General features: G+C 36.3%; 1 protein-coding gene across 1 annotated transcript in view; it reads left to right on the forward strand.

Moving 5' to 3' along the window:
- Positions 1-27,140, forward strand: part of UHRF2 (ubiquitin like with PHD and ring finger domains 2) — a 175,497-nt gene that overhangs the window by 42,957 nt on the left and 105,400 nt on the right. Inside the window, exon 3 of the mRNA XM_036739305.1 lies at positions 25,055-25,320. Within this exon, the coding sequence (XP_036595200.1) occupies positions 25,055-25,320 (266 nt within the window). The remainder of the gene's footprint in view (positions 1-25,054; positions 25,321-27,140) is intronic.

Here is a 27,140-nt window from a genome sequence, read left to right on the forward strand (position 1 = left end):
TGTTGTCATTATTGTCTTCCAAATAGTCTGATTTTTTTTTTTGGAGTGGGGTTCTTCGTTGGCCCAACAACTAATTTGTTTTTCAGCTTCCATGTATATACATACCCTTTGCCTTTTGTTGATTTGATTTCTTTTGCAGTGTTTGAAAATTATTTTATCAAAACATTTCTTTGTATTTGATAATTTTTTTTGAGATTTAGGAATAAACTTATCCTTTGTTTATTCTATTCAGTTCTCTTCAGATTGTTACTATTTTCAGCTTGTTAAATTGTTCACACTTTTTTTGTTTAAATTATCATAGTGTTTAAAACATTTTTTGTTTAGATTACTACATATAACAATAGGCTGTTGTGATTCCCTTATCATTAGTTTCTTTCTACTTGTTAAAATTGTTAACTTTTCTTTCATGAGCTTAACTTCAGTGGTTTTTTGTTAGCAAAAGTTTAACACTTTATCCACTCACATATCTTTGTCTCTTTCACAGAATGTCTTGGTTTAAATTTGATTTTATCTAAAATTATTAGACAAATAGTATCTAATTGTTTAGGGGGAGATATATGGCACAGTGGGTGGAGTGTTGCTCCTAGATTCAGGAGTACTTTTCCTCCTGAGTTCAAATCCAGCCCCAGGCACTTGCCAGCTATGTGATCCTAGGCTAGTCACTTGACTTTGTCTGCCTCAGTTTGTCCTCTGGAAAAGGAGATGACAAACCATTCCAGTAATGTTGCCAAGAAAACCCCAAACGGGGTCACAAAGAGTTGGACAGGGCTGAAAAATGACTGAAAAAATTATTACCATTTATAATATGATTACCTCTAATGCTTTTCTTGAACTGACCATTTTGTGATGTCTGTTATACTTTTGGTTTTAATTTCCTTTATTTCTTTATTTTGAAAAGAAATAAAGATGAAATTATCATTTATTTATTAATGGTACCAAAAATTATTTTATTCTCATCAAAAATATTAGCAGTGCTGAGGGAATGAATGACTTCAGAATGATATTTAAGGGGCAGCTAGGTGGCGCAGTGAGTAGAGCACTGGTCCTGGAGTCAGGAGGACCTGAGTTCAAATGCAGCCTCAGACACGACACACTAGCTGTGTGACTTTGGACAAGTCACTTAACCCTAATTGCCCTGTCTTCCCCCCTCCAAAAAAAAAATAGAATGATATTTAAGTTAAATGGTTTGGAATTAGCTAATATATCATTTTATGCCTATGAGAATAGAGGTTTGTAAATTGTTGTCTCAGAGTTAAAATAATGCAGGTAACAAAACTCACTCTCAGTGCTAACAGTACATAAAAACAGACATGTAGGAGAGGATCTGCACTACAGTTCCATTCCAGTGTTTTACTATGGTATGAAGGTGACTAGATTTTTAAAGGCTATGTCAGTGGATCTTGATTACTTCCAACTTGAGTAACCAGAAGAGACTTCTTGTAGGAAGTGGTATTCATCAGGATATTAAAGAGTAGATAGGACTTTGACAGGTAGGGATTGGTGGGAGGACATTCCACATGGAAGGAGGCATGGCCTAAGTTGAGATTCAGAGGCTAGAAAGAACCATACATTTTTTTTAGCCATCTTTTAAAGTTAATTTTTGGGAATGACCCAGTCATGCCTCTCCCAGGTAAGCAGACCCATTACTTAAAAGAATGTGTGTATCACTCTAAAAATATGCAATAATAGAGACTGCAGGAAAATAACTTTGTTTTCAATAGACATTTTAAAAATTTTTCCCAAGTTTTCTTTCCTTTTGAACTGATTTTTCATACTAAAATGCCCATTACTATTGCATAGAACTTCAAACTGACCCAGTCTCAGTGTCTTTGCTACTGTAGGAACACTTTCAAGATATTGCTGGAAAATTCAGATTATAGTGTTCTGAAATGTGCTAATGTTAGAAAATTTAACTTGAAAATTTGAGACAGAATGAGTGTGGCATCTCATCATTTTGATAATCTTTTAGGAGGCTGTAAGATTTTTTTTTCCAAAGTTGTCTTAAAAACCACAACATTTGTACCTACACACCTCCCTTCCCAGAGTTCTAACTTTTATTCTATGATCAAAAAAACTTCTATGAATTGATAACCTTAACTTCAAAGTCTTCATCATACTACTTTTTTTTTTGCCTCTTTACTGAAAAGCTCATTCACCTCTCCTTCCATCTAATATTATTACTTCTCTCTCTTACTGTCCAACACCTGTATCTATAAAACCTTTATCCTCTGAAGTCACCAGTTTTACACTACTGTTTATGAAATATGCCTTTTCTACAGTCTTTCTAACTATTTGAGAAGGAGCTTCTTTCTCTTTTTAAACATATGTGTGTGTGTGTGTGTGTATATATATATATTTTTTTTTAAAAAAATATATATATGAATAAAATATTACTGGTCTGATTGCTTTCTATGGATTTTGATATTACATAGATAACAGCATTCTATAAAGCATAGTTTTGGTGAGGGAAGGAGTATCTGAAAAAATTTTTTAGCTGCATCTTCATTCTAGAGGAGGGCTTGCTGTGGTTATGTTCAAGTGGGGAGTCTGCCTCTTGGTGAATATCCTTGACTTCTACTTTTATCAAACTGATATGATTAAAATATTCCCACCATCATTATAATATGTGCACGAGTTGTTTAATTCCTGATTGTGGTTTGAAAGTGACACTGGGCTTCTTCTGGGGGGGCAGAGCCAAGATGGTAGCTGGAAAGCAGGGACTTGCATGAGCTTCCCCCCAGGTTCCTTCAAACATCTATAAAAATGGCTGTGAACAAATTCTACAACTGCAGAACACGCAAAATAGCAGAGGGAAGCAGGGCTCCAGCCCAGGACAGCCTATATGATCACGGGGTAAAGTCTGTCACATGGAGCTGGGAGTGGAGCTCAGAGCCCAGAGTGGGCCGCACAGACCAACCAGACTGGGAGCAAGGCAGAACAGGCACTAGCACCCTGAATCAGTGAGCTGTGGCAGTTAACAGACTTCTCAACCCACAAACACCAGAGACAACAGAGAAGGTTACTGGGAAAAGCTGCTGGGACAGAGTGAAAGGAGTTGGTGGTTCGGCCACTGCCCAAGGGGCAGTGGAGGTGGTGCAGCTATAGAACTACAGCTGCAGTTGCTTCTGGCCCCAGGCCCACCTGGTGGAAGGAATTAAGTGGCAGATCAGAGTGGGAGTGCAGAGTCTGCTAAGATCTGAGTCACGGTCCAGGTTGGCAGTTCTTGGGGGAGGAGTAGCACTGGTGTGGCAGAGCTTGCTGTATAGAAATAGCTCTGAAAACAACAGCACAGCCTCTCAAGCTTGGAACAAAGTACTCTCTACTCTATAAGCAGTCATACCCCGCTGAAAAACTCAAGGGTCAAATAGTTGACTGGGAACATGAACAGGCAGCAAAAAAGGACTCAGACTCAGACTTTGGAATCTTTCTTTGGTGACGATGAAGACCAAATCATACAGCCAGAAAAAGTCAACAAAGTCAAAGAGCTTACATCAAAAGCCTCCAAGGAAAACAGGAACTGGTCTCAGGCCATGGAAGAGCTCAAAAAGGATTTGGAAAAGCAGGTTAGAGAAGTAGAGGAAAAATTGGGAGGAGAAATGAGAATGTTGAGAGAAAACCATGAAAAACAAGTCAATGACTGGCTAAAGGAGACCCAAAAAAATACTGAAGAAAACAACACCTTAAAAAATAGACTAACTCAAATGGCAAAAGAGCTCCAAAAAGCCAATGAGGAGAAGAATGCCTTGAAAGGCAGAATTAGCCAAATGGAAAAGGAGGTCCAAAAGACCACTGAAGAAAATACTACCTTAAAAATGAGATTGGAGCAAGTGGAAGCTAGTGACTTGATGAGAAATCAAGATATTATAAAACAGGACCAAAGAAATGAAAAAAATGGAAGACAATGTGAAATACCTCATTGGAAAAACCACTGACCTGGAAAAAATCGATCCAGGAGAGATAACTTAAAAATTATTGGACTACCTGAAAGCCACAATCAAAAAAAGAGCCTAGATATCATCTTTCAAGAAATTATCAAGGCGAACTGCCCTGATATTCTAGAGCTGGAAGGTAAAATAGAAATTGAAAGAATCCACCAATCGCCTCCTAAAAAAGATCCCCCCCCCCAAAAAAAAAAAAACTCCTAGGGATGTTGTCGCCAAACTCCAGAGCTCCCAGATCAAGGAGAAAATACTGCAAGCAGCCAGAAAGAAACAATTTGAGTATTGTGGAAACACAATCAGGATAACACAAGATCTAGCAGCTGCTACATTAAGGGATTGAAGGGCTTGGAATATGATATGCTGGAGGCCAATGGAGCTACGATTAAAACCAAGAATCACCTACCTAGCCAAACTGAGTATCATGCTCCAAGGCAAAATGTGGATTTTCAATAAAATAGAGGACTTTCAAGCTTTCTTAATGAAAAGACCAGAACTGAACAGAAAATTTGACTTTCGAACACAAGAATCAAGAGAAGCATGAAAAGGTAAAGGAAAGAGAAATCATAAGGGACTTACTAAAGTTGAAATGTTTTGTTAACATTCCTACATGGAAAGAACAGGGTAAATTATCTTGCATAAAAGTGACAAGAAAAAGCAGTTCTGTAGGAAGGGAAGAGGGGGCAGGTGAGGGGGAATGAGTAAATCTTGCTCTCATCAGATTTTACCTGAGAAGAGAATAAGATACACACTCAATTGGGTATCTTACCCCAAAGGAAAGAAGGAGGAAGGAGATTAAAAAGGGGGGTGGGGGGACACAATATAAGGGAGGGCAGGTGGGGGAGGAGGTAACCAAAAGCAAACACTTTCACAAAGGGACAGGGTCAAGGGAGAGCATTGAATAAAGGGGGATAAGATGGGAAGGAGCAAAATGTAGTTAGTCTTTCACAACATGAATATTGTGGAAGGGTTTTACATAATGATACGCATGTGGCCTATGTTGAATTGCTTGCCTTCTTAGGGAGGGTGGGTGGGGAGGGAAGAGGGGAGAGAATTTGGAAAGTTTTCCAAACAGATGTTCAAAAAAAAAAGTTTTTTGCATGCAACTAGGAAATAAGATATACAGACAATGGGACATAGAAATCTATCTTGCCCAACAAGAAAGTAAGGGAAAAATGGATGGGGGAGAGTGGGATAACAGAAGGGAGGGCTGACTGGGGAATGGGGCAACCAGAATATATGCCATCTTGGAGTGGAGGGGAGGGTAGAAATGGGGAGAAAATTTGTAATTCAAACTCACAAATCAATACTGAAAACTAAAAATATTAAATAAATAAAGAAATAAGTAATCCAGGAAAGAAAAAGAGAAAAAAAGAGAAAGTGACGCTGGGTTCCTGCAGGCTATGCCAGTGGAGCACAAGTAGGTCCTTTCAAGTTAGAAAGCTTTCAAGAATAGGCCTGGTTGGTTATTGTCCTTCATTCTCAAAGAGGACCATAATGACATCACAATGTCAGAGTTAAGTTACAGTGTGTCCGACTATGGCTGGATGCACCTGGTCATAGACTGAATGCCAAGTCAACTTTGCTGATGTTTATCCCTGGTTAGCTATAGTAAGTAAGCATCCCAGTGAAATCACAGATAACTTCATAAGCTTTTGGATTGATTTGCACTTGAAGTATTGATGTGCTGAATCATCCATTATCCATTGCTGTTTTATCAACACATATTTTGAGAAGCCTGACTGGGAGTTTCTCTGCCACAGTCTACTTTGTAGAGTCTGTGGAAGCGACTCCACCATATCAGATTTTTGCTACTAAAGAAAGAGCTGGAAAGCAGTATAGATTGATTAGGCATTCCATGCCACGTACAGTTGGTTTCTTGGGAAAATGGATTGGTTCTTTCTTATAAGTTAGACCAGGTAGCAAAAGTGTGAATATCTTTGCCTATTTTCTTTCTGAGGAGACTAGTGGAAAAGAAATCCAGAGGGTATGGGAAGATAACAGATTGAGACATTATTTTCCCTTCTCATATCTTAAGCATTTATTACACAACAGCTGTTGCTTTTGTTATGCCAAGCATATATTTTATTTAAAATATTTCTGCAAGTATACAACAACTTGAAGTAGCTTAAAGATACAAATTACCTCTGAGTTAGTCTTAAAGTTGATTAATCCTTAGGCAAAATAGCAACTCCTGGGCCTCCTAAAAACAACTTGTTAAAAATTTCATTCTGAAGAAAGTTACACTCAAGTAATAGCAGATGAATCTATTTTAAAAATAAAATCACTGAGTCAAGTTGAATATTGAGATTTCAAGATCCTAAAGGTGAAGGATCTACCTTTTTGTAGAACTTTGATATAAAAAAAATTAGCCAAAACATTAAATAGTAAGCACTGAAAAGATAATAGGGTAATGATGTTATAATAGGTGGACCAAAAATAAGAGATGAATTCTCCTGGGCTAGAAACCTTCCCTCTTCCAGAAGAATATGTGTCTTCAGGAAGGGACAATTTCGTTTCTGAATTCGTATTTCCAGAACCTGGCATAGTGCCTTATATGTAGTGGATGCTAAATAAAGATTTGTCAGATTGAATTTTTCATTATTTGGGACCTGATAATTCCTATTAATAACTCATTTCAAAGAGTCATAGAAGTTTTTGGCAAGAAAAAAATGTAAGCAGTTTAACCAAAACCCCTCAACTGACACTCTTAACAGGTAAACAATATGAAAATGAATAAAGGCATAGATTCTGAATCATTTACATTCTGATTAAGTGTATTTTTCCCTTTTAATCTTTTCCATCTGTGTACTGAAAATATTGTCTTTGGTTTTTATGCAGGTGTAGGCAATAAGTGTATTTTTCTCCAGTTTTACTCTTTATCATTTTATAGAACTCATGCACAGTAGTGTTCTAGTTCATGGATCACCATTTCATTCACTTCTTACCAATAGTTGGACATGAATGTCTCTAATTTTAAACATTAAGAATTATGCAGATATTAATATTTTTGTATGGAAGTGCTTTTTTCTTTGAATATCTTTAGAATATTGTCCTAGTAGTGAGACTGCTACATTAAGGCATGATCAACATCATAATGCTTTTATGTTGCCAAATTGTTTTTTATAACACTGATATTTTTTTTGCCCCATCAGCCTGTTTTCCCATAGCCCTACAAAATTGATTTTTACCGATTGTTAGATATTTTAGATAGGAGAAAAGTACTATTTTTTTTCAGGTGATTAATGCAATTTAGGTCTTTTTTTTTTTCCTTTTTCCTTTTTTTAATGGCCAATTAAGGTGCTTGCTAGATACTCTAAAGATGTTAGCTGTTTCAGTTGAAGCTCAGTTTTAAAATCTGTTCCTTTTAGAATCATAGGGTTTAGGAGCTGAAAAGGACCTTAGAATCCAGTCCAAACCTTTCGTTTTTCAGGCATGTAGAGAGGTTCAGAGAACTGAAATCAAACATGTAGTTTACATAGAGGCTGGCTACACATCAGTCACTTTGGAAAAAGATTTGGTTTGTAGAAAAGGGGAGACTTATTAAGATTTTAAAGTATTTTCTGTATTTCATTGACCTCTATCATAATTATGACTATTTCATTTGATGATATTTAATAGATTTTACAGATTTGACTTGATCGGTGTGGGCATACCTTGCACCAATGCATATTGCAGTACTTTTATGACATAGTAAAAGATCTTTGAGAGGTAGTTGGCTGTGGCTGAAAATTTGTTCACCCCATGACCAACCTGATGAACCTTTCTAAAGCTTAGCTTGTCAGGCTAGGCTGGTCCTCAGGCAGGGCCATGCCTGAAGCTTTTTTACTCATCTTGTGTTAGCACACCTCTTAAGAATACAGGGTTACTCCAAGGCCACAATGAGGAATTTGAGGAGAACTCTGGTGGCAATGATGATAATATTTATAATTAGCAAAAAAGTTTTTGTAATCTAGCTCAGCATTATCAAAATAGATATGACCCAGGTTAAGAAAATTAGATGTGCTGCAAACCAAAAAAAAAAATGACTGATTAATTTCTTTTATGAACATATTTGCTTTTTTGTCTCAAACTCATTTTTTAAATTTAATATTATTCTGTAGGGAAATCTGATTTATATGGCTATTTAGAAACATTTCATAAAACGGGACAGACCTGTATTGCCCTAACAAAAGGTTTTTCAGTTTGTTTTATATTTGAATACTTGCATATATCTATCTTTTAAAAGTATTTTTTTATAATTTCCCCGCTTATTTTCCTCTCATTATGTAATTTCTTAGTAGAAATAAGCTTTGCAGTAGTGGCTTGATTTGGCTCTAACTCTAAACACCCTTTTACTCATGTCAATTAATATTCAGTTGCTATGGAAATTTGCTGATACTGAACCTGAATACTGCTACAGCTGAAGTTTAGGCGTTGTTAATGTTTAAGTTTAAGTGAGCACACTGATGATCAGAGCTTAGAGTGGAAGGGGAATAGAAAAATGAACAGGCACAAAGTAGGTCAAAGTACTACAATAAAGCGTTGTAATGGTCTAAAACAAAAACCTACTTGGCTAGATTTAATTTCTTTTACTTTTTAGGATATAAAAGTCTCCAGGGTTGGTTGCTCCTACTGGTAGCTTTAAAGCATTGTGTTGTGTTTTTTTAAGGTTAGTATTATTACAAGAAAAGCTAAGCCTCAGAATTCATATCTTGCTGGTTTTGATTTTTAGTTTAATTATTTGTGTTATAGTAGAATTATAAGTGAGATGCTACTTTTAGAGAAATGAAGGAAACATTCTAATATGTAATAACTGAAGAGTTATGGCTTTTAAAAAATAAGTATTTTGGCTTAATCACTTATCTTTTAAAATTTTTTTGTTATATTTTAAATTCCTAACTTTCTCCTTCCCTCCCTCCCTGCTCCACCTCATTTGCGCCATTTGCTATTTCTGCTGGTCCCATTTCTTGTTTAAATTTGTTGCATTTGTTTTTTCCTCCCCCAAAAATGTACTTATAAGAAAAATATTTTGATAATTAACAAGAGTTATTTAAGGCTCTATCAGTCTTAAGTGGTAGATTGTTAGTCATTATCTTAAATTGGAAATCTACTATTACAAGGTATTAATGATCTACCTCATAAAATTTCTAGTTTCCTTTTCAATGCAGCTCAACTACCACCTCCACATGAGGCTTTCCCTTGTTCTCTTTCCCCACTATCCATGTGCACACATGTGCATGTTGTTTTATACAGTAAAATTCAAGCTTCTTGAGCGTAGGAAGATTCATTTTTCTTTCCATCCCTGGTTGCCCAATACCTGGTACCTAGTAGATCCTTAAGAAATGTTTTTGACTAGTTTTAGTTCTTAATCTTCTCTTTTTTAGAATAGTGGACATCCCTTTTGGGGAACACACTACATTTATAGAACTAATATTCAGGAAACAATGTTTTTTACCTGTTTTCCCTTTGTCATGTTCAGGTTTCAGAGAAGTAACAACTGAAAGTGATATAAAAATTATTATATGAATAGAAAGTTGGTTATCTTTTGTTACAAGAGAGGGTTTGAGGTTTGATCAGAGGGATGAAAGGCCATTTTGGGAAATAGCTGTCTTATGAAAAGTCAAAGGGGTTTTTTGGTTTGCTTTTTTGAAGAGGGTAATTGGCAAATGATGGTAGGATTTTTCATATTGTGAGGTTTACTTATTTATTTATTTTGAAAGTGCCATCGAAATCTGCACAGTGGTCTACTATGATGCCACGTTGTAGCATGGGGATGTTCCATGTTCCAAAAGGCTATTCTCTGGCAGCTTCTATCATGTTGGAAAGGCTTTAAATATGTTTTCAGAGACACACTGAGTTTTCTCTCAGTCATTATGGAAGGAGTAATCACCAATGGACCATCAGAAGGTGATGACTTCTTTGGCAATTGAAACCTATGAAAAAAAGAAAAATATAAAATGGCCTGATGTCCTGTGCAGAACTTATCCCGTATGTCTTATTTGTACAGTTCTTTAATGTTGTTTCCCAAATTAGACCGAAAGCTCTTTGATAGCAGAGACTGTCTTTTACTTTTCTTGGTGTCCTCAGTGCTTAGCACAGAGCCTGGCATGTGTTAGGCATTTCATGTTTATTGATTGACTTCCATTTCTAAAGTGACAGTCATTTCAGCAGTGATAAAATAGCAATAAGTGGGATAGAGGGTGCTAAGAATCAGAGATTTAAGTTTCTCTGAACTTTAACAGTAGTTACTCAAGTTGTTATTTATATACTATTATAAAATCTGAAATACATTAATCAGTCAGCCAAGTATTTATGCTCCAGTCCTTGTTAGGTGTTACAAAGACAAAAATAATGCAGTCCCTGACCTGAAGGAATTGACATTCTATCGCGAGAGATGTGTATATATAAGACCCATACAAAGAAGAGCCAAGAAGAGAGTCTCGACTTGGAAGGCACTTGTAGCTGAGGGGATTGGGAAAGGCCACTGGCAAAAGGTGGCATCTGAAGTGAGTCTTGATCCTAGAGGGAATAGGGAGCGCCAGAGTTTATTGAATAGGGAAGAGATGGTAAGATCTTCACTTTGGAAGAATCATTTTGTCAGTTATATGAATTAGAGTAGGGGGATACTTGAGGCAGGGAGACCAGCTAGGAATCTCTTGGCATTGTCTAGTTCCGAGTTTGGCACACTACTCCCCAAGAGATAAATCTGGCCCTCTACCTGTTTAGGAGCTAAGAATGGTTTTTACATTTTAAAATAAAATAATGGTATTACATTCTGCACTTGTGAGTTGTACCAAAAAAATGTGTACTTGGCCAACCTCTGGTCTAGACAAGAGATAATGAAGTCACCTAAGGTGACTTGGGGTGGTGGTTGTATGAGGGGAGAAAGGTGTACATAGGAGTTATGGAAATGGTGACAGATATGGCAGGTGAATGAGGAGTTGAACATGTCACTGCATTGTGATCAGTAAAGAATGCTTTTTTGCATTTTTGATGAAGTTTTTATACCTTGGCTCAAAGTCATGGTTTATAAAGATGACTTGCACAATTGATAAACATGTTCTTTTTGATTCCCATTCACTAACCTCCAAAGATCTGTCATCTTTTTTTAAACATTAACTTGTAAAATTTTGAGTTCCAAATTCTCTCCCTCCAGACCTTCCCCTTTGAGAAGGCAAGCAATATGGTAACTCTGTGTGTGTGTGTGTGTGTGTGTGTGTGTGTGTGTGTGTGTGTGTGTGTAGTTATGGAAAAATATTTCCATATTAGTCATGTTGCAAAAAAAAAAACACAAGAAAAATAAAGTGAAAAAATATGCTTTAGTCTGCACATGCTCAGTTCATCATTTGTGTCTGAATTTGGGTAGCAGTTTTCATCAGGAGTCCTCTGAAGTTGTTATGGGTCATTGCATTGATCAGAATAACAGTCTTTCACAGTTGATATGTTGCTGTTACTATGTACAGTGTTCTGGTTCTGATCATTTACTTTTTGCATTAGTTCATGTAAGTCTGCCCAGGTTTTGCTGAAACCACCTCCTTCACACAATGGTTTTCCATTACAATCATGCCACAACTCGTTCAGCCATTCCCCTGTTGATGGGCATGTACTCAGTTTCCAATTCTTTGCCACCACAAAAAGAGCTTCTATAAATATTTTTGTACATACAGGTCCTTTCCCTTTTATCTCTTTGGGATACAGACTTACTAGTGGTATTGCTGGGTCAGTGGGCATGCATGGTTTTAAAGTTCTCCGTTGTCCTCCAGAGTGGTTGGATCAGTTCACAATTCCATCAGCAGTGCATTAGAGTACCTGTTTTTCCCTCATCCCCTCTTACCATTTGTGATTTTCCTTTTCTGATAGGTATGGGATGGTGCCTCAGAATTGTTTTAATTTTTAGAGCATTTTTTCACGTCTGTTGGTATTTTGATTTCTTCTTCTGACAACTGCCTGTTCATATCCTTTAGCCATTTATCAGTTGGGGAAGATCTATGATATCTTTTTGAAAAATTCTGTTCAGATCCATCTTATTTATCTTCTTGTCCAAGTCTCAAAGAAGCACATCGAGATATCCTGAACTACTATAGCTTTGATATCTATTTCTCTCCATACTTCATTTGCCTTTTATTTTAAGTACTTAAATGCTGTGCTGTTCAATGATTCCGTGTTAAGTATTAACATTACTTAACTATCCTTTAAGCAAGATGAACTTTTCCTATTTCTTTCAGTCATAACTATTTTAATTGCTGCTTATTCTGATTTTCTTCTCTGCTTTTTCAAATTCAACTAAGGCATAATGAATTTTTCTCCAACCTTCTTTATGAATCTTTGTTTCGAGTGTGTTTCTTATAAAAACATGTTTTTGGATTCTGCTTTCTAATAATTTTTGCTACTTTCCTTGCTTTTATGGTAGAATTCATCTCATTTATATCCATGACCATGATTGATCATTCGCTTTTCCACTCCATGTTTTCCTCTCATATTTTATCCTCCCTTTTTACTACACAAATTGTGTTAAGTGGGTAGCAAAAGCAAAGGAAAATGCCCATCACTGTACTGTGCAATCGAAGTAGTCTCAGCCTCCTCAGTTTCTTGTCACCTAGCTTAGACACTTAGTAATTCTTACAGCTTATTTCTCTCCTTTTCAGTCCCCCCATTCATGATCCACCCTTCAAAGCAGAAGTTTATTTTGCTATTCCTTCTGTCTGTGCTCCACTTGATGCCCTGTTGAGTTTAACATATTTCTTCAACCCACTCTGTGTGTGGTTTGCCATTGCCCCATTGAGTTATGACAGCAGTTTGGAGATACCTGCTCCGTCAGACATGCTGGACATGCTCTTCTTGTCAGAATTAGACCAGAGGAAGATTGCTATGGCCCCTTGGTTCTTGAACTTTCTAGCCTATTTCATCTGTAGCAGTCCTTGGCGTTTTCAATTTAGGGTTTTTGGTTTGTGTTTCTTTGTTTTCCAGAAGGTTATGGATTGTACTCTTTGTATTTTTTTTTTTTGCCTCTGGCCAGTTTTGTGATCTTATGAATTATGGTGTCTGTTTTTTTTTTTTTGTTTTTTGGTTTTTTTTGCTCATAGTTTTCAGGAAGTCTACGGATTCTTAAGTTTTCTGTTCAACTTATTTTCTAGGTCAGTTATTTTTGCTTCTGGAGATTTTGCAATGTTCTAATTTTTCTGTCTTTTGACTTTGTTCTAGTATATCTACTGTCTCATTAAATTTTGTTTATTTCATTCTGTTTTTAAATGAAGCCACTTTCTGGGTTGTTTTCTATTATCTATTCTAAATTTCTCCATTCTACTTTTTCCTCAAGAGCTCTAATTTCATTTATCTCTTGCTTCATTTCTTTCCTGGCATCCTTGTGACCAAGTCATTCTTTTCTCTCAGGTTCTACTTGTAGGTATTTTAGAGGTTTATTCTTTTTCTGGGTTTATCTTTTTGCCTTCTCTTATTCCATAATATTTCCTGTTTATGTTTGTAGTTTTCTTTTCTTTTCTCCTATTTTCAGGCTCAGATCCTTGTCTGAAAGTGGGTACTTACTCCCATACTCTTGGATAGAGTGCCAGTCCTTTTTCTTCTGCCTTGTCTGTAGTCTGGATGCTACTACAGTGTGTGGCCGTACATGGGTAGTACAAAGTGTTTTTGAGAGTATTTGAATCACCTTGCAGCTCCACCAATAATAAATGTACCTATATTTCATTAGATAGTTTCCTTCTTTTTATCATCTTTGCCTCATTTTCCTTTTTGCTCTTTAATTGATATAATTGATTTTGATTGATTTCTAATTTCTTTCTCCCTGGTGAATAACTAATGGCCTTTTAAGTAGTAGAGAAATTGTTTCTGTAATATATAATAAGAAAATTATTGCTTAATTAATTGATTTTCAAAGTAAAGATTTTTAAATGTTATGCAAGTAAAATGTCCTTTTTACGGAAATTGATGGGATAGTAACATTGTTATGAAATTTGGACTATATTTAAATGAAATCCTGTTGCCTTCTTAGTCACTATGGTGTGCTTTAATTAGTGAGGGCCTTTCTGATTTGAATATTCAGCTGAATCATTAAATGAAGAAAATAACCAGGAGTTATATTACCAGGAATTGGAGTAGATATCTAAAGATCTGGCCCAAGCATATGTAAGAAAAGGGGAAAAAATCAAAGTACCAAGCCAAAGCCAGGAATACTGGAGGTCAGAGCCAGGAGCAACAGGCTGGGACACAGGATAAGACAGTAGTGTTTACACATGATATAATGATATCCCTGCTTTTTTTGCAAATCAAAATTATTTCCTCTCTTGCCTGAGTCTACACAAATCTTCTTGGCTAGTATTTTGTTTGAAATAAAATTAGAAATTAATTATAACTTTTGTAACACAAATCTTAGACATATAATTAAAACAATGTAACAGATATTCATTTATTTGTAAAATTCTTCTGAATGTTCATAATTATGACTTTAAAAAACCACTCACAGCCACATCATTAATTTGATGGTCTGTCTTCATTTTTGCTGCAATTTCTCCAAAATGTGATTCTGTTATTTTTTACTCATAATGTTCTTTTCAATATTAATCAAGAGCCATATTTTCTCTTTATAACAGCTACAGGAAAAAATATCATTAACATAAACTATCACTTAGTTTGATAAACTAGAGAACTCTGTTCACTAATTAGAAAAGGTATAAATTTTTTTATTTCAAACAATATTTCAGTATTGCATGCCAAATCATAGTGTCATAGGGTCACTGATTTTGAGCTAGAAGGGACCCTCAGAGACCATCTTATCCAACTTGTTTTACAGATGAGGAAACTGAGGCACCTAGAAGTTAATTAGCTCACCCAGAGTCATATGTAGTAAGTGATAGAGGGAAGATTTGAACTCAGGTTCTCCAACTCCAAAGCCAGTGCTTTTCTTTTGGATCACACTGCTTTTCATGTTAAGAATCCTATCTATCCATGTTTATTGAGTCCCTTATCCATTCGTATTGAGGAAATAGCTTGTTCTTTAAAATAAAATGAGAATTGCTTTTTTAGCACATCCACAAAATTACTTTACCAGAGGGCAAGTATTTTTTTTATTTTCTATTTAATATTTTTAGTTTTCAACATTGATTTTTACAAGATTTTGAGTTACAAATTTTCTCCCCATTTCTGCCTTCTTTTCTATCATCCCACTCCCCTGCCCCTTTCTTGTAGGGCAAGATAGATTTCTCTAACCCATTGCCTGTATATCTTTGCATGTAAAAACTTTTTTTTTAAAACATTTGTTTTTAGAACTTTGAGTTCCAGATTCTCTCCCTTCTTCCCTCCCCACCCACCCTCCTGGAGAAGGCAAGCAATTCAACATAGGCCACACATGTATTGTTATGCAAGCCACTTTCATAATAGTTATGTTGTAAAAGACTATTTCCCTTCATCCTATCCTGTCTCCCTTTATTCACTTTTCTCCCTTGACCCTGTCCCTTTTAAAAAGTGTTTGCTTTTGATTACCTCCTCCCCCAGTCTGCCCTCCCTTCTGTCATCTCCCTCCTCACATCCTGGCTTCCCCCCTACTTTGCTGTAGGGTAAGATACCCAATTGAGTGTGTATGTTATTCGCTTAAGTTAAATCTGATGAGAGCAAGATTCACTCATTCCCTTCCACCTGTCCCCTCTTCCCTTCTATTATAACTGCCTTTTCTGAGCCAAGTATTTTTTAAAATTGTAAATAATAACTAGCATTGACATACTGATTTAAGGTTTGCAAAGTATTGTATGTATATTATCTGATCCATACAACAATCTTTGAGAAGTAGGTGCTATTATTATTATAATACCCATTTTATACGTGAAGAAATGGAAGCTGAGAGAAGTTACATAACTAGCAGTATCTCGGGGAGAATTTGAATTCGGGACTTCTTGACTTCCAGGTGAACATTCTATCTAATATGCCCTGTGGCATCTAGCTCCTGATATGGGAAATATATAAAATCAATTATTTTATAAATTTATTAAATTTTTTAATAAATGTAATCAGTTTATCCTTCTGGATTCTGTTGTGAATTTGAGGATAGAGTACTCAGATTTTGAAAAATGTATGCCAAATACTGATTTAAGGAGAGGTTTTTTTTTTTTTTAATCACAAAATGAATTGATTTTAATCTTTGTTGTTATCACCAAGAAAAATGGCAGTTTCTTCTTTTAGGTCAAACATAATCCTTGGCAGAGAAAGCCAGTATGTTGCGCGGTAATGCAGAAAGACCATAATCTTTTGCCCCATATCATGCAGTTTTTCAAAGAATTTCCATTTAATGTACTAGATTGTTTTGTTCTAAATAAAGTTGGTTTCTTTTCCGACAATTTTAAAAACTATGTAGCTTCTCATTCACATATCCTTAAAACATGATTATCTGCAGAGCATGACACTATGTCCAAATTGACCAATGGTTTATATTTTTTAACTAGTGCTTTTAGTCTTCCATGTTATCTTGGCATTAATTGTGCTCCGTTAGTTTAAAATCTAATGAGTCTCTTGTATAGTTTTGATTTTTAAAGTCTGCCTGTTATATTGAAAATTTTTTTGATGTGGGATTAACAGTAGGTGTGCAAAGTAACCAATCTTCCCTAATTTCAATTTCAGCACTTCTTACGTGTGTAATCAGATGAACAACTCTAGCTGTGTCTGTTGTTTCATCCACTTGCAGTTCAAAATAGGAAGGTTTGGTTCTCAGTGAACTAATCATAAAAGTGTGTTCAGACAATACTGTCTGAAAATTTGTTGTTGTTTTTTTTAAAGATTTACATTTATTTATTAGGTGTCTTATATAGTGGATCATTTTTTCTGTAATTGGATTGTGTATTTCAGTGTTCACACTCCTGATGGCATCTCTTTTCTCTTTACTAGCATTCTCTTCAAACCATTTATGTTGTTTTTTGGGGTTTTTTTAATTACAGTTATTATTGTTTTACTTGTTAAAAGCTAGAGATGATAAATTAAAAATTAAATTTAAGTTTAATTGTTGATAATTTCAAATAGTCTTCCATATCTGTTTACAAGTTATTTTAATTTTTCTAAAGTTGTAAGGTTTTGGGGAATTGAGCTTATTTATTATATTGTGCTTGCAAAAATGAATGATGAGAAATATAATATACTTTTAAATGACACACAAAATGTGTTTAATTCTGAGTTTGCACACATGTTCAAGTGCAGCAAGCAACATAATTCGTTGGTTCATGGGTGTATACCTCTTAACATAGGGAAGAGTTATCATGTGCAGACTTACACCTGACCTTACACGCACATAGATAGCATTTTGCATACTATGCTGTGTTCACTGTCATTTGGAGTGATTTTTGTCATGTAAAGCTCTCTGTTGACTTTTATTTGAATTTATTTTCATTTTTAAAATTGCCTGTATTGTTGTAGAGTTTGAAGTAAAAAATATCCAATAATATTGGTATTGCTTCAGATCGCTACCCTGGGGGAAGCTCATCATCATCCTTCCTTCCCTACTCCCTCCTGTATCTCTAAGATAGCACACCACATAGTTTAGAAAATTGGTAAGGCTATAGAAGAATGTATCGGCAAAGAAGAGAGTTCCTAAATACCTGTCTGTCTGTGGTGATCATATTAACCTGACTCTGTCTTGCGCTTTAATCCCTGTGTGTTTAGCCTACAGGTTTACTATGAGGATTGTATTCTGTCTTGCTGTCTTAACACTCTGCACCCCACCAGTACAATGAGAGCTTTAAAACTTTTCTTTGAAGGGAGGATAAGTGGATGCATTGAGGAAGAAGAAGCTGCATACCTTTGAAAGAATGATACAGTAGAAGTTTAGAAGCTATCAGGTGACAGATGATCCAGTAAGAGTCAAAGGAAGAGAACTTGGGTCATAGGTCCTAATTCTTTGCTGCCTACAAACTTTCCTATGCCTCCCCCTATCCTTTAAAAAAGGGGGGAAAAACCCTCACTTGATTTGACCATCCTGCTGGCTGTCATTACTACCTCTCCCCTTTCTTTCCTGGCTAAAATGGTTGAGAAAACTAAGCTCTCTATAACTAGAGCCTCAATTTGCTCTCTTTATTCTTTTCTGAGCTTTGTTGTCTGAATTCTGACTTTATCATTCAACTGGAACTACTCTCCAAAGTTACCAGTGATCTCTTAATTACCAGATTGAATCACTCTTTGTCAGTGAAACTGGAGGTAGAAACAAGATTTGGCTTCTAATTGGAGATAAGCAGTAAAAGGGAGTGAAGAGTCAAGGTCAAGACTAAGGGGGTGAATCTGAGTGACTGAAGGAACAGTGGCGCCTCCACATCTGGAAGAAGAATGGATAGTGGTGGTGGTTGGTGATGATGATTTCTGTTTTGGACTTCCTGACTTTGAAGTCCCTATAGGAAATCCATTTTGGAATGTTCTAAAGGCAGCTGTCAATAGACTGAATCTTGAGAGGGTTGTTTATATGGTTCTGTAAGTCATGCGCATAGAGATCATGAATAAATTCATGGGAACAATGAAGTTACTAAGTGAAAATGTAGAGAAGAAAGATAAAAAGGCCCAGGATCCAGATGGGCAGGGTGTCCACAGTTGGGGGCATGATGTGGATGATGATGATCCAACAAAGGAGATGGGTGGGAGATGGGAATAAGCATTTACATGTGTGCTATATGCCAGGCACTGTGCTAAGTGCTTTACAGATATTCTCTCATTGGATTTTGCAACCTCCCTGTGAGGTAGGTGCCCTTGTTAACCATTTGGCAGTTGAGGGAGCTGAGGCAGCCAGAACTTAAGTGACTTGCTCAGGGTCATACAACTAATTATTGAGACTGGATTTGAATTCAGGTCTTCCTGATTCCATGCACTGGGCCCCCTAGCTGCCCCTCATTTTAATTCAATAAACATTTCTTTAGTACCTCCCATGAGCCGGGCACAGTGCTAAGTGTTGGGGATACAAAAAGGCAAAGATGGTTCCTGCCCTCAAAAACTGTGCAGTCTAGTGGGAGAAACGATATGAAAACAAATGGATACACAGCAAGCTATACACAGAACAAATAGGAAATGATTAACAGAGAGAAAGCAGAGATGTTAGGGAAGGCTTCCTGTAGAAGGTAGGATTTTAGTTGTGACGTAAAGGAAGCCAGGGAGGTCAGTAGAGCAGAGCAGAGCAGGGAGAGCATTCCAGGTATGGAGGACAGCCAGAGAAAATTCCCAGAGTTGAGAGATGGAGTATTTGTTTGTGAAACAGCCAGAAAGCTAGTGTCAGTGGATCAAAGAATACATGTCAGAAGACTGGAAAGAGGCATATGTTGGGGGCAGGGGTCACTAGGTTATGAAGGGCTTTGAATGCTAAGCAGAGCATTTTGTATTTGCTCCTGGAGGCTATAGGAAGCCACCAAGTTTATTGAGTACAGGGCAATGTGATTGGACCTGCATTCTAGGAAAATCACTTTACTGGCTACCTGGATTGGAGTTGGGAGAGATTTCAGGCAGGTGGATTAACCAGTAGGCTAGTGCAGTGATCACTGTGTGAGATGATGAGGGGTCAGAGTCAGGGGGCGGATGGCATAATTGGAAGATGTTGCAAAGGTAGAATCAGTGGGCCTTCAGAACAGCTTGGATATAGGATGTGAGCGATGGCAAGGAATCCAGGATGACTCCTGATGGGATATAAACTAAAAGAGAGTAGTGTCATCAAAATTCAGAAGACTATCTAGGAGAGAAGGAAAGAAGAGTAAACTGCAAAAATGCAGAGAAAACAAGGATGAAGCATTTTGCTGCTTGTTTGTATCATCAAGCCGAGGATAACATTGGCTAGACTTTAGATGGAACATATACCCTGGAGGGAGATATATCTTTATCAATATCATACATATTAGCTTTCTTGAAACTTTTTGTTTTAACATCCATTTTGTTTCTGAATATGTCCCTACCTTACCCAGTGAACTATAGGTGGCAAAGTAGATGGAGTACTGGAACTGGAGTCAGGAAGATAGGAGTTCAAATGTGGCCTCCCAGACACTTAATAGCTATGTGACGCTGGACAGATCACTTAACCTCTGCCTGTCTCAGTTTCCTCATCTGTAAGTGCTATATAAATATTAGCTATAATTATTATTATTATTATTAAGAAGTTCAGCGAGGCTAACCAACATATATCAGCTGAATTTGGTATATGCAATGTTGAAACTTGTTTTTAAAAGCCTTTTGGGGAGGAAAAGTATTAGGGAGCTTGATACAGTCAACACATTGTCATTTGTAATTTGCATCTGGAAGTGTAAACCATCTTTTGTAAATCCTTCCATCTGGACTGTGTACTGGACATCCTCTGTGACTAGAACAAACGCTTTTGGCAGACATGGTTGTTTTCTTTGCTTGACATTAATATCCACCGGCTTAGTATCTTAGTTCAATAATTTATTCAGGTTACTAATATGAAAGGTAGTAACTAATGTGGCACATGGGTGCATATATCACCTCAGAATATCAAAAGGAATAGTTGGAGTGGATCTTCTCTAGGGATTTATGGGAATGCATGGATAACAGTTGCACAAAATGAGGTTGATGGGATGCATTCTGAACTACTGGGGGCAGTACCACATCAATAGATTACCCATCCATATTTTTAGAAATATTTTATAGTTAGACTGTGACATATTGTATAGAGGGCCAGTTTTAAAGTCAGGAACATCAAATTCATGTTCTCTCTCTAACATGTAACAGCTTTGTTACTGTGGGCAAATGCCTTCTCAGTACCCAAAGTCACACTCAAAAACTAAGTTACAGGGGAGTTGCCAGTTTATAGGGCAGGAAATTTCCATATTTGGAGTACAACACATCTATACAATCACAAGTCTAGAGGCAATAATAATATCAATAATAACTTTATCAAAGTCCAACCTGTCAGCCCTGTATTAGTAAAAGACTTAGCATAGTGATTCTCACATTGGTACTTAGTAAGTATTTGTTCTCTTCTTCCCCTTCCTGAGAGCAGGGATGATGGGAAACTAAAGCAATACCAGGTGGACTGATAAAGCAGGGTCTCCCTGTACCTTGAGTAAGCTCTAAAACCTGTTAAGACCCAGCAGAAACCCTGAAACACTGACCCTGTGTTATGGTGATACTGTCGATTGGGTTAGCCCTTCGGACAACGTGAGGAAACTATTCTTATGACTTAGCAAGTCAACAGACATTTAATACCTTCTATGTACTAGGCATTGCTCAAGGTTGTGCTTACAAAGAAAGGTAAAAGTCCCTGCTCTTAAGGAGTTTACAATTTAATGAAGGAGACAACATATAACTAACTATGAACAAGCTATAAAAAGGTTACATTGGAATTAATGGACAGAGGAAAGGCACTAGGATTAAGAGAAATTAGTAAAGGCATCTAAAATAAAGTGGGATTTTATTTAGGACTTGAAAGAAGCCAGGAGGTGGAGATAAGGAGGGAGAGCCTTCCAGGCATGGAAGACAACCAGTGAAAATGTCCAGAGCTGAGATGGGAGTGCCTTGTTTCAGGAACTGTAAGGAGGCCAGTGGCACGGATTACAGAGTACATAGGGAAGTGTAAGGTATAGGGAGGAGCCATAATATGAAGGGCTGAAAGCAAGACAAAAGAATTTTATATTTGATTTCTGGAGGTAAGGTAATAGGATGGCATAGGATTGCAGGCTGGCCCTAAACAAAACCATTTGTAATGATCAGCTTGGCATAGAAGATGTTCTTCAGTGTTATAGTACCACGAGAAGGTAAGATAAATTGCATAAAGCTGGCTTCAAGTCCAATGCTCTGGCAGCCTAGAGTCTTATCTTGGAGTTAAGAAGATAGCTCAATTCCAGTCTTATTAGCTGTATGATCTTGGGTAAGTCATTTAACCTCTCTTTCATCTCTAAAATGAGGATAATAATAGCACCTAACTCCCATGGTGGTTGTGAGGATCAAATGAGATATTTGTGAAGTGCTTCCCTTTCTTCCTAGATCCTAATATCACTCACAAATTAAAGAGGATGTTAAACCAAAATTTCTTATTAATCATTTATGCGTATGATTGAAATCAAGTTATGTGTCTCCACTGAGTAACATTAAATAGCTCCTTCATCTCAGCATATTTCTCCAATGATATGTGTATGTTACTTGTGCCCAATAAAAGTGAAATTCTTAATGGATTTCTAGGAAAAATAGAGATTGAGGGTTTTGAGTTTAAATCCAGAGATCACAATGAACCAATGAATGAAGGCAGTAGCTAAAAATATTTTTGGTCTTCTCCAGCAAAAAACACCCAGTGCAATAACAAGCTAAGAGCCCTGGGAAGGAAAAGATCTGTGCTTCCTAAAGCATAGATCAGGCCATGATTGCTCAATCAATTGTCCCCCAACCTGTTTCTAGCATGATCCCTAAAGCCATCTTAGGGGGAAGCAGACCTTTTAGAGTATTGCTGGACACACCTGCAAATTTGTTAGCCCCACCTCCTCAGCAGCTAAAGAATGCTAATGAAGAATACCTGGGGAAAAAAGTGGTCACCACAAAAATCCTTGATACTTTCAAATAATTCAGTATCAGAAATGGATATGCTTTTATCACAGAAAATGACATTAAAGCAGGTATCATATGCTTTGCAGCTAAACCGTATGCACCACCATGCTGTGACTAAACTGCCCTCTCACCTCTACCTCTTGGTTTTCCTGGCTTCCTGCAAGTCTCAGCTTAAATCTAACCTTCTAAAAGAAGATTTTCCTGGTTCTCGGAACTGCTCCTGCCTTCTCCTTTCAGATAGCCTTTGTATGCTTTACATCAGGACTGTCCAAAACACAGGCCGTGTGCCCCCACGCCACCCTGCCTGTGTCCACCACAAGCACAAAAATCGACACAAATGCTTTAGTTAAAGCATTTATGTCAATTTCCACGCCTGTAGTAAACACAGGTGGGCCACATAAAATCACACTGCAGGCCGCACTTTGGACAGCCCTGCTCTACATGTATCTTATGTTCCTTGTATGCTGTCTCACTCATTAGAATGTGCATTCCTAGAGAGCAAAGACTGGAATTTTTTTTGTGTTTTATTTTGCCTTTTTCTGTATGTCCAGTGCTTAGTACAACACCTGGAATGGAGTGAACATTTGTGAGCAGTTAATCAGTGCTTGTTGATTGACTCAGCCTTCCCCTAATAGAATATATATATATATAGTAAAATATAAGTTCCCTGAGGGAAGGAGCTGTCTGTTTGCTTGTATCTGTATACATCTTAAATTCAACAGGTCCAAAGCCAACTTCATTATCTTTTTCCCCTCAAACCCTCTTCTACTTCCAAATTTCCCTCTTAATGTTGGGGGCACCACTGTTCTCCCGATCATCTGTATTCTAAAAACCTACGTGTCCTCCTTGACTCCTCACACTCTCCAAACCGCCATATCCGATCTGTCAAGGCCTTTCAATTTCAGCTTTGCAACATCTCTTGAATATGCCTTTTTTTTTTTTCCTCTGTGATGCTGCCAGCATCCTGCACCCTCATCAACTCACTCCTGGAGTATTGTAGTAGCCTACTGATTGGTCTACTTGCCATAGATGTCTTCTCACTCCAGTTCATGCTCCACTCAGCAGCCCAAGTGAGCTTCCTAAAGCACAGATCTGACCATGATTGCTCAGTAAACTCTAGTGGCTCCCTATCACTTCTATGATCAGATATCAAATTCTTTCTTTGGCATTCAAAGCCCTTCATAACCTGACACTCCCTTGCCTTTCAAATCTTATTGTAACCCGCCCTTTCTCTCCCCACCAGTGTATCCTGCAATCCAGTGAAACTGGCCTCTTTACTGTTCTTCAAACAAGACTTTCCATTTCCTGACTCCTGACATTTCACTGTTCCTCATGCATGGAATGTTCTTTCTTATCTTTACTTTCTGGCTTCCCTCAAGTCCCAGCTAAAGTCTCACTTTTTACTAGAAACCTTTCTTGATTGCCCCTGTAATGCTAGGACTGTTTACAATTTATTTTGTTTATACATAGTTTTCATGTTAATTCTCTTTAAACTATGTGGTCCTTGAGGCCAGGGACTGTCTTTTGCCTTTCTTTATATCCCCAGAGCCTAGCACATTGCTTGGCACATAATAGGTGCTTAATAAATGGTTATTGACTAACAAAAAGTAAATTCTTAATAAATGTTGTTTCACTTATTATTCTAGGACTGTGCTTAATTGAACTCCAGTGAGAAAAGATGAAAACAAGATGATAGTGATAGTAATAATAATAATGAGCAATTAAACTTTCTGATAAATTTTTTTGGTTTCAAATAAGTACCATATATTTTTGACAATTCTTGTTTTTTTAGAAGGTAAATAAACCATCATATTTTTGATTTTGCCTGATTGATAATAGCAATAGCTTGACATTTATATATTTTTCTTTATCATTTATACAGCATTTTACATACATTATCTAATGCAGTTTTGTTATACTAAAAGAATTTCACTGTGTAACATGATCAATTATATATTGGCAGTTTTTATTAAATAACACTGGAATTTTTGTTGGAATTAAATCAGTATGTGACTTCAGAATCAATTTTGCTTATTCTATTTAGTCTTCCTAAGCAGGAACCAAACTATATGATTCCAGTTTTCACATTTCCTTTTATTTTTCTGAGATTTTGTGATTTCGTTGGAAGAAAACTTTTTTCTAGCATTATCTTAATATGCAGGTATTTAATGTTTTTTGATTGTTATTGCTTTTGTAAAGGAAGCTGTTTCAATTGTTTTCTGTCTCTTTTATAATATGGCCATATCTTAAAGATATGTAAAAGCGTCAAATTATGATTAATTATCTGGTAATATCTTAGAAGAAGTATCATCTTTATTTTATAGAATCTTTGGGAAAACTTAGCAGATCTTGAGAATATGGGCTAAATTTAAGCTTGATTGTCTAAGCCAAAATTTTATTAGTATCTTTCTTTATTTTCTGATTCTTTGAAAAAAATTTAGTGACTTGCTTTGGAAAAATAAAAGCACAATTTCTCTTTATTTTAACAAGATATATCATACAGTTATTTCTTATTGCCCAAAGTTCTTTGGAAAATGTAATTAAGTATGTTAATTTACTCTAATTCCATAATTGCAGTATAGTTTAAACTGTTCATTAATGCTTTTTTAAAACTTGTCTTTTAGATAAATGAACTGGTGGATGTTCGAGATAACACCCTTGGCTCTTGGTTTGAAGCTCATATAAAGAGTGTGTCATATAAAGATGTGTCCCCTGCAACAAAACAACATAAAGGTGGCAAAGCTAAAGCAAAGAGTGGCAAAAGGACTAATGGAAATTTAAGTCATGATCATTCCAGAGGCAACACAAATAAGTTGGACAGTGCACCCTCCACATCTCGCTCTCATTCTGTGAATAATGAAGATGTTCTTTATCATATCCAGTACGATGAGTAAGTGGTCATGCTATTATGAAGGCCTCATTCATATTTGTTTTGGTTTGTAGAAGCCAACAAGTTGATGGGATAAAAAGGAATCTTAACATGGAAGGATTCAAAATTACATTCAGGGAATCATGTTTTTAAAAACTAACTTTTACTTTTTTTTAAAAGGAGGAATTTGAGTTAATGAATATTAAGGATTGCCTGAAGATAGCCTCAATATTGAATCATTCCTTACTTCTAGGTGGTTTTCTTATATGATGAATTCTCATCCTGCCTTGCCTTGAAATTTGAGATAAAACTATATAGAACAGTATTTCCGTAGTTCCCCTAACCCTATGGTAAAATTATGTATCGTTGAATGGCAAATGTTATCATAGAAAAACATACACTTTTGTTTTCTTAGAGCTCTAAAGAAAAACATTAAATGACTTGAGATGGCACAGCTGTATAAGATAATAGCCATATAATACAAATGAAGTAAGAGTCGTTTTTAGTATTGTTAATGAAGTAGGCACATTGTGGTTAGGGAGAGAGAAAACATTCTAAACCAGGAGGATGATTTCCAAATAGAATTGAATAGTATTTTTACTTTGACAAAAATCCATAAAAATTGTATTTTTCTTTTTTAAAACACTGATAAAAATCAGCTGTTGGTACAAACTTTGTACCCATAAATAAAGCAGAAAAAGAAGCCTTAATTTTTTCTAGTTTTAACACCTAAGTGATAAGAAATAACCTAATCATTTTTTAACATATGTTGTTCAAAATAACAATTTTTTTGTCTGTAAAAGTTAGAATAAAAAATACTAGAACTATTTACATGTAGGAGTTTTTCTCCCAGAAGATAATCTATAACAGATCTGTGCCCATCAATTCAGATTTCCAGGTTAATATAGCGTTCAGAAACAGACGTTTCCAGGCTATGCTTTTCCTAACTGTTCTTTAAGTTGTTCCTCTTCCCTTTGTCCTTTGCTCTTTGATTCTTGTGGTTACTATTGTGAGCCCCACTGGTTGATTCTTTTGAACCATTATGAAGTTCACCACCGTAACAGACCAGCATAAGTGGCTGTAATCTTATTTGGAATGGTTGGAAGTGTAACAATGATAGAGTTGGGACTGTGCTGAAAGAAGGACTGGCAATATAGAAGCGAGTAGACTGGATACTTTTGGGAACTGAACCCTGTGGTTTGCCTCACCCTTATTCAGTTTGTTCTAGGCATAGGTAAAACTAAAACTCACTTGTGAACAGTTTAGTTATATAGTGCTCTAAGGTTTACACAGTTTTCTCTAGAAGTAACCCTTTGAGTTTGGCAGTATAAATATTATCCTCATATTGTAAATAAAAAAGCTGAAGTTTAAAGGGATTGTCAAGGTTGACATAGCCAGTAAATGTTATTACTGAACTCGAACTTGGGTTTCTGAACTCCCAAGTCAGGACCCTTTCAAGCACAAGATAACTATCTTTTTTTTTTTAAACCATGAATTATGCTTAACTATGGAATACTGTATCATTCGTGAACATTCATAGGCGCTTGAAAAAATATACTTAGAGAAATGGTCTTGATTTCTTGGCGTACTGTTTTATTCATGGTAAACATTTGCTGATTGATTACTTTTAGTTGATCTATTGTTTCTCATAATCGCCTGTAGCTTTTGTTCTAGTTAAACTGTTTTTGAAATGCTTCTCATTTCTTCTAGATTCTTGAAGCTTTCTAATTTCTATAAATGTGAAGTCTTGTGGAAAAACTTCTTCCCATTGTCAGTTCTGTTTGCCTAAAAATCACCTATCATAGCTTTAAGTTTATGCTTATATCACACCTCTTTTAAAG

The sequence above is a fragment of the Trichosurus vulpecula genome, chromosome 9, assembly GCF_011100635.1.
Source record: "Trichosurus vulpecula isolate mTriVul1 chromosome 9, mTriVul1.pri, whole genome shotgun sequence".
Taxonomy (NCBI): domain Eukaryota; kingdom Metazoa; phylum Chordata; class Mammalia; order Diprotodontia; family Phalangeridae; genus Trichosurus; species Trichosurus vulpecula.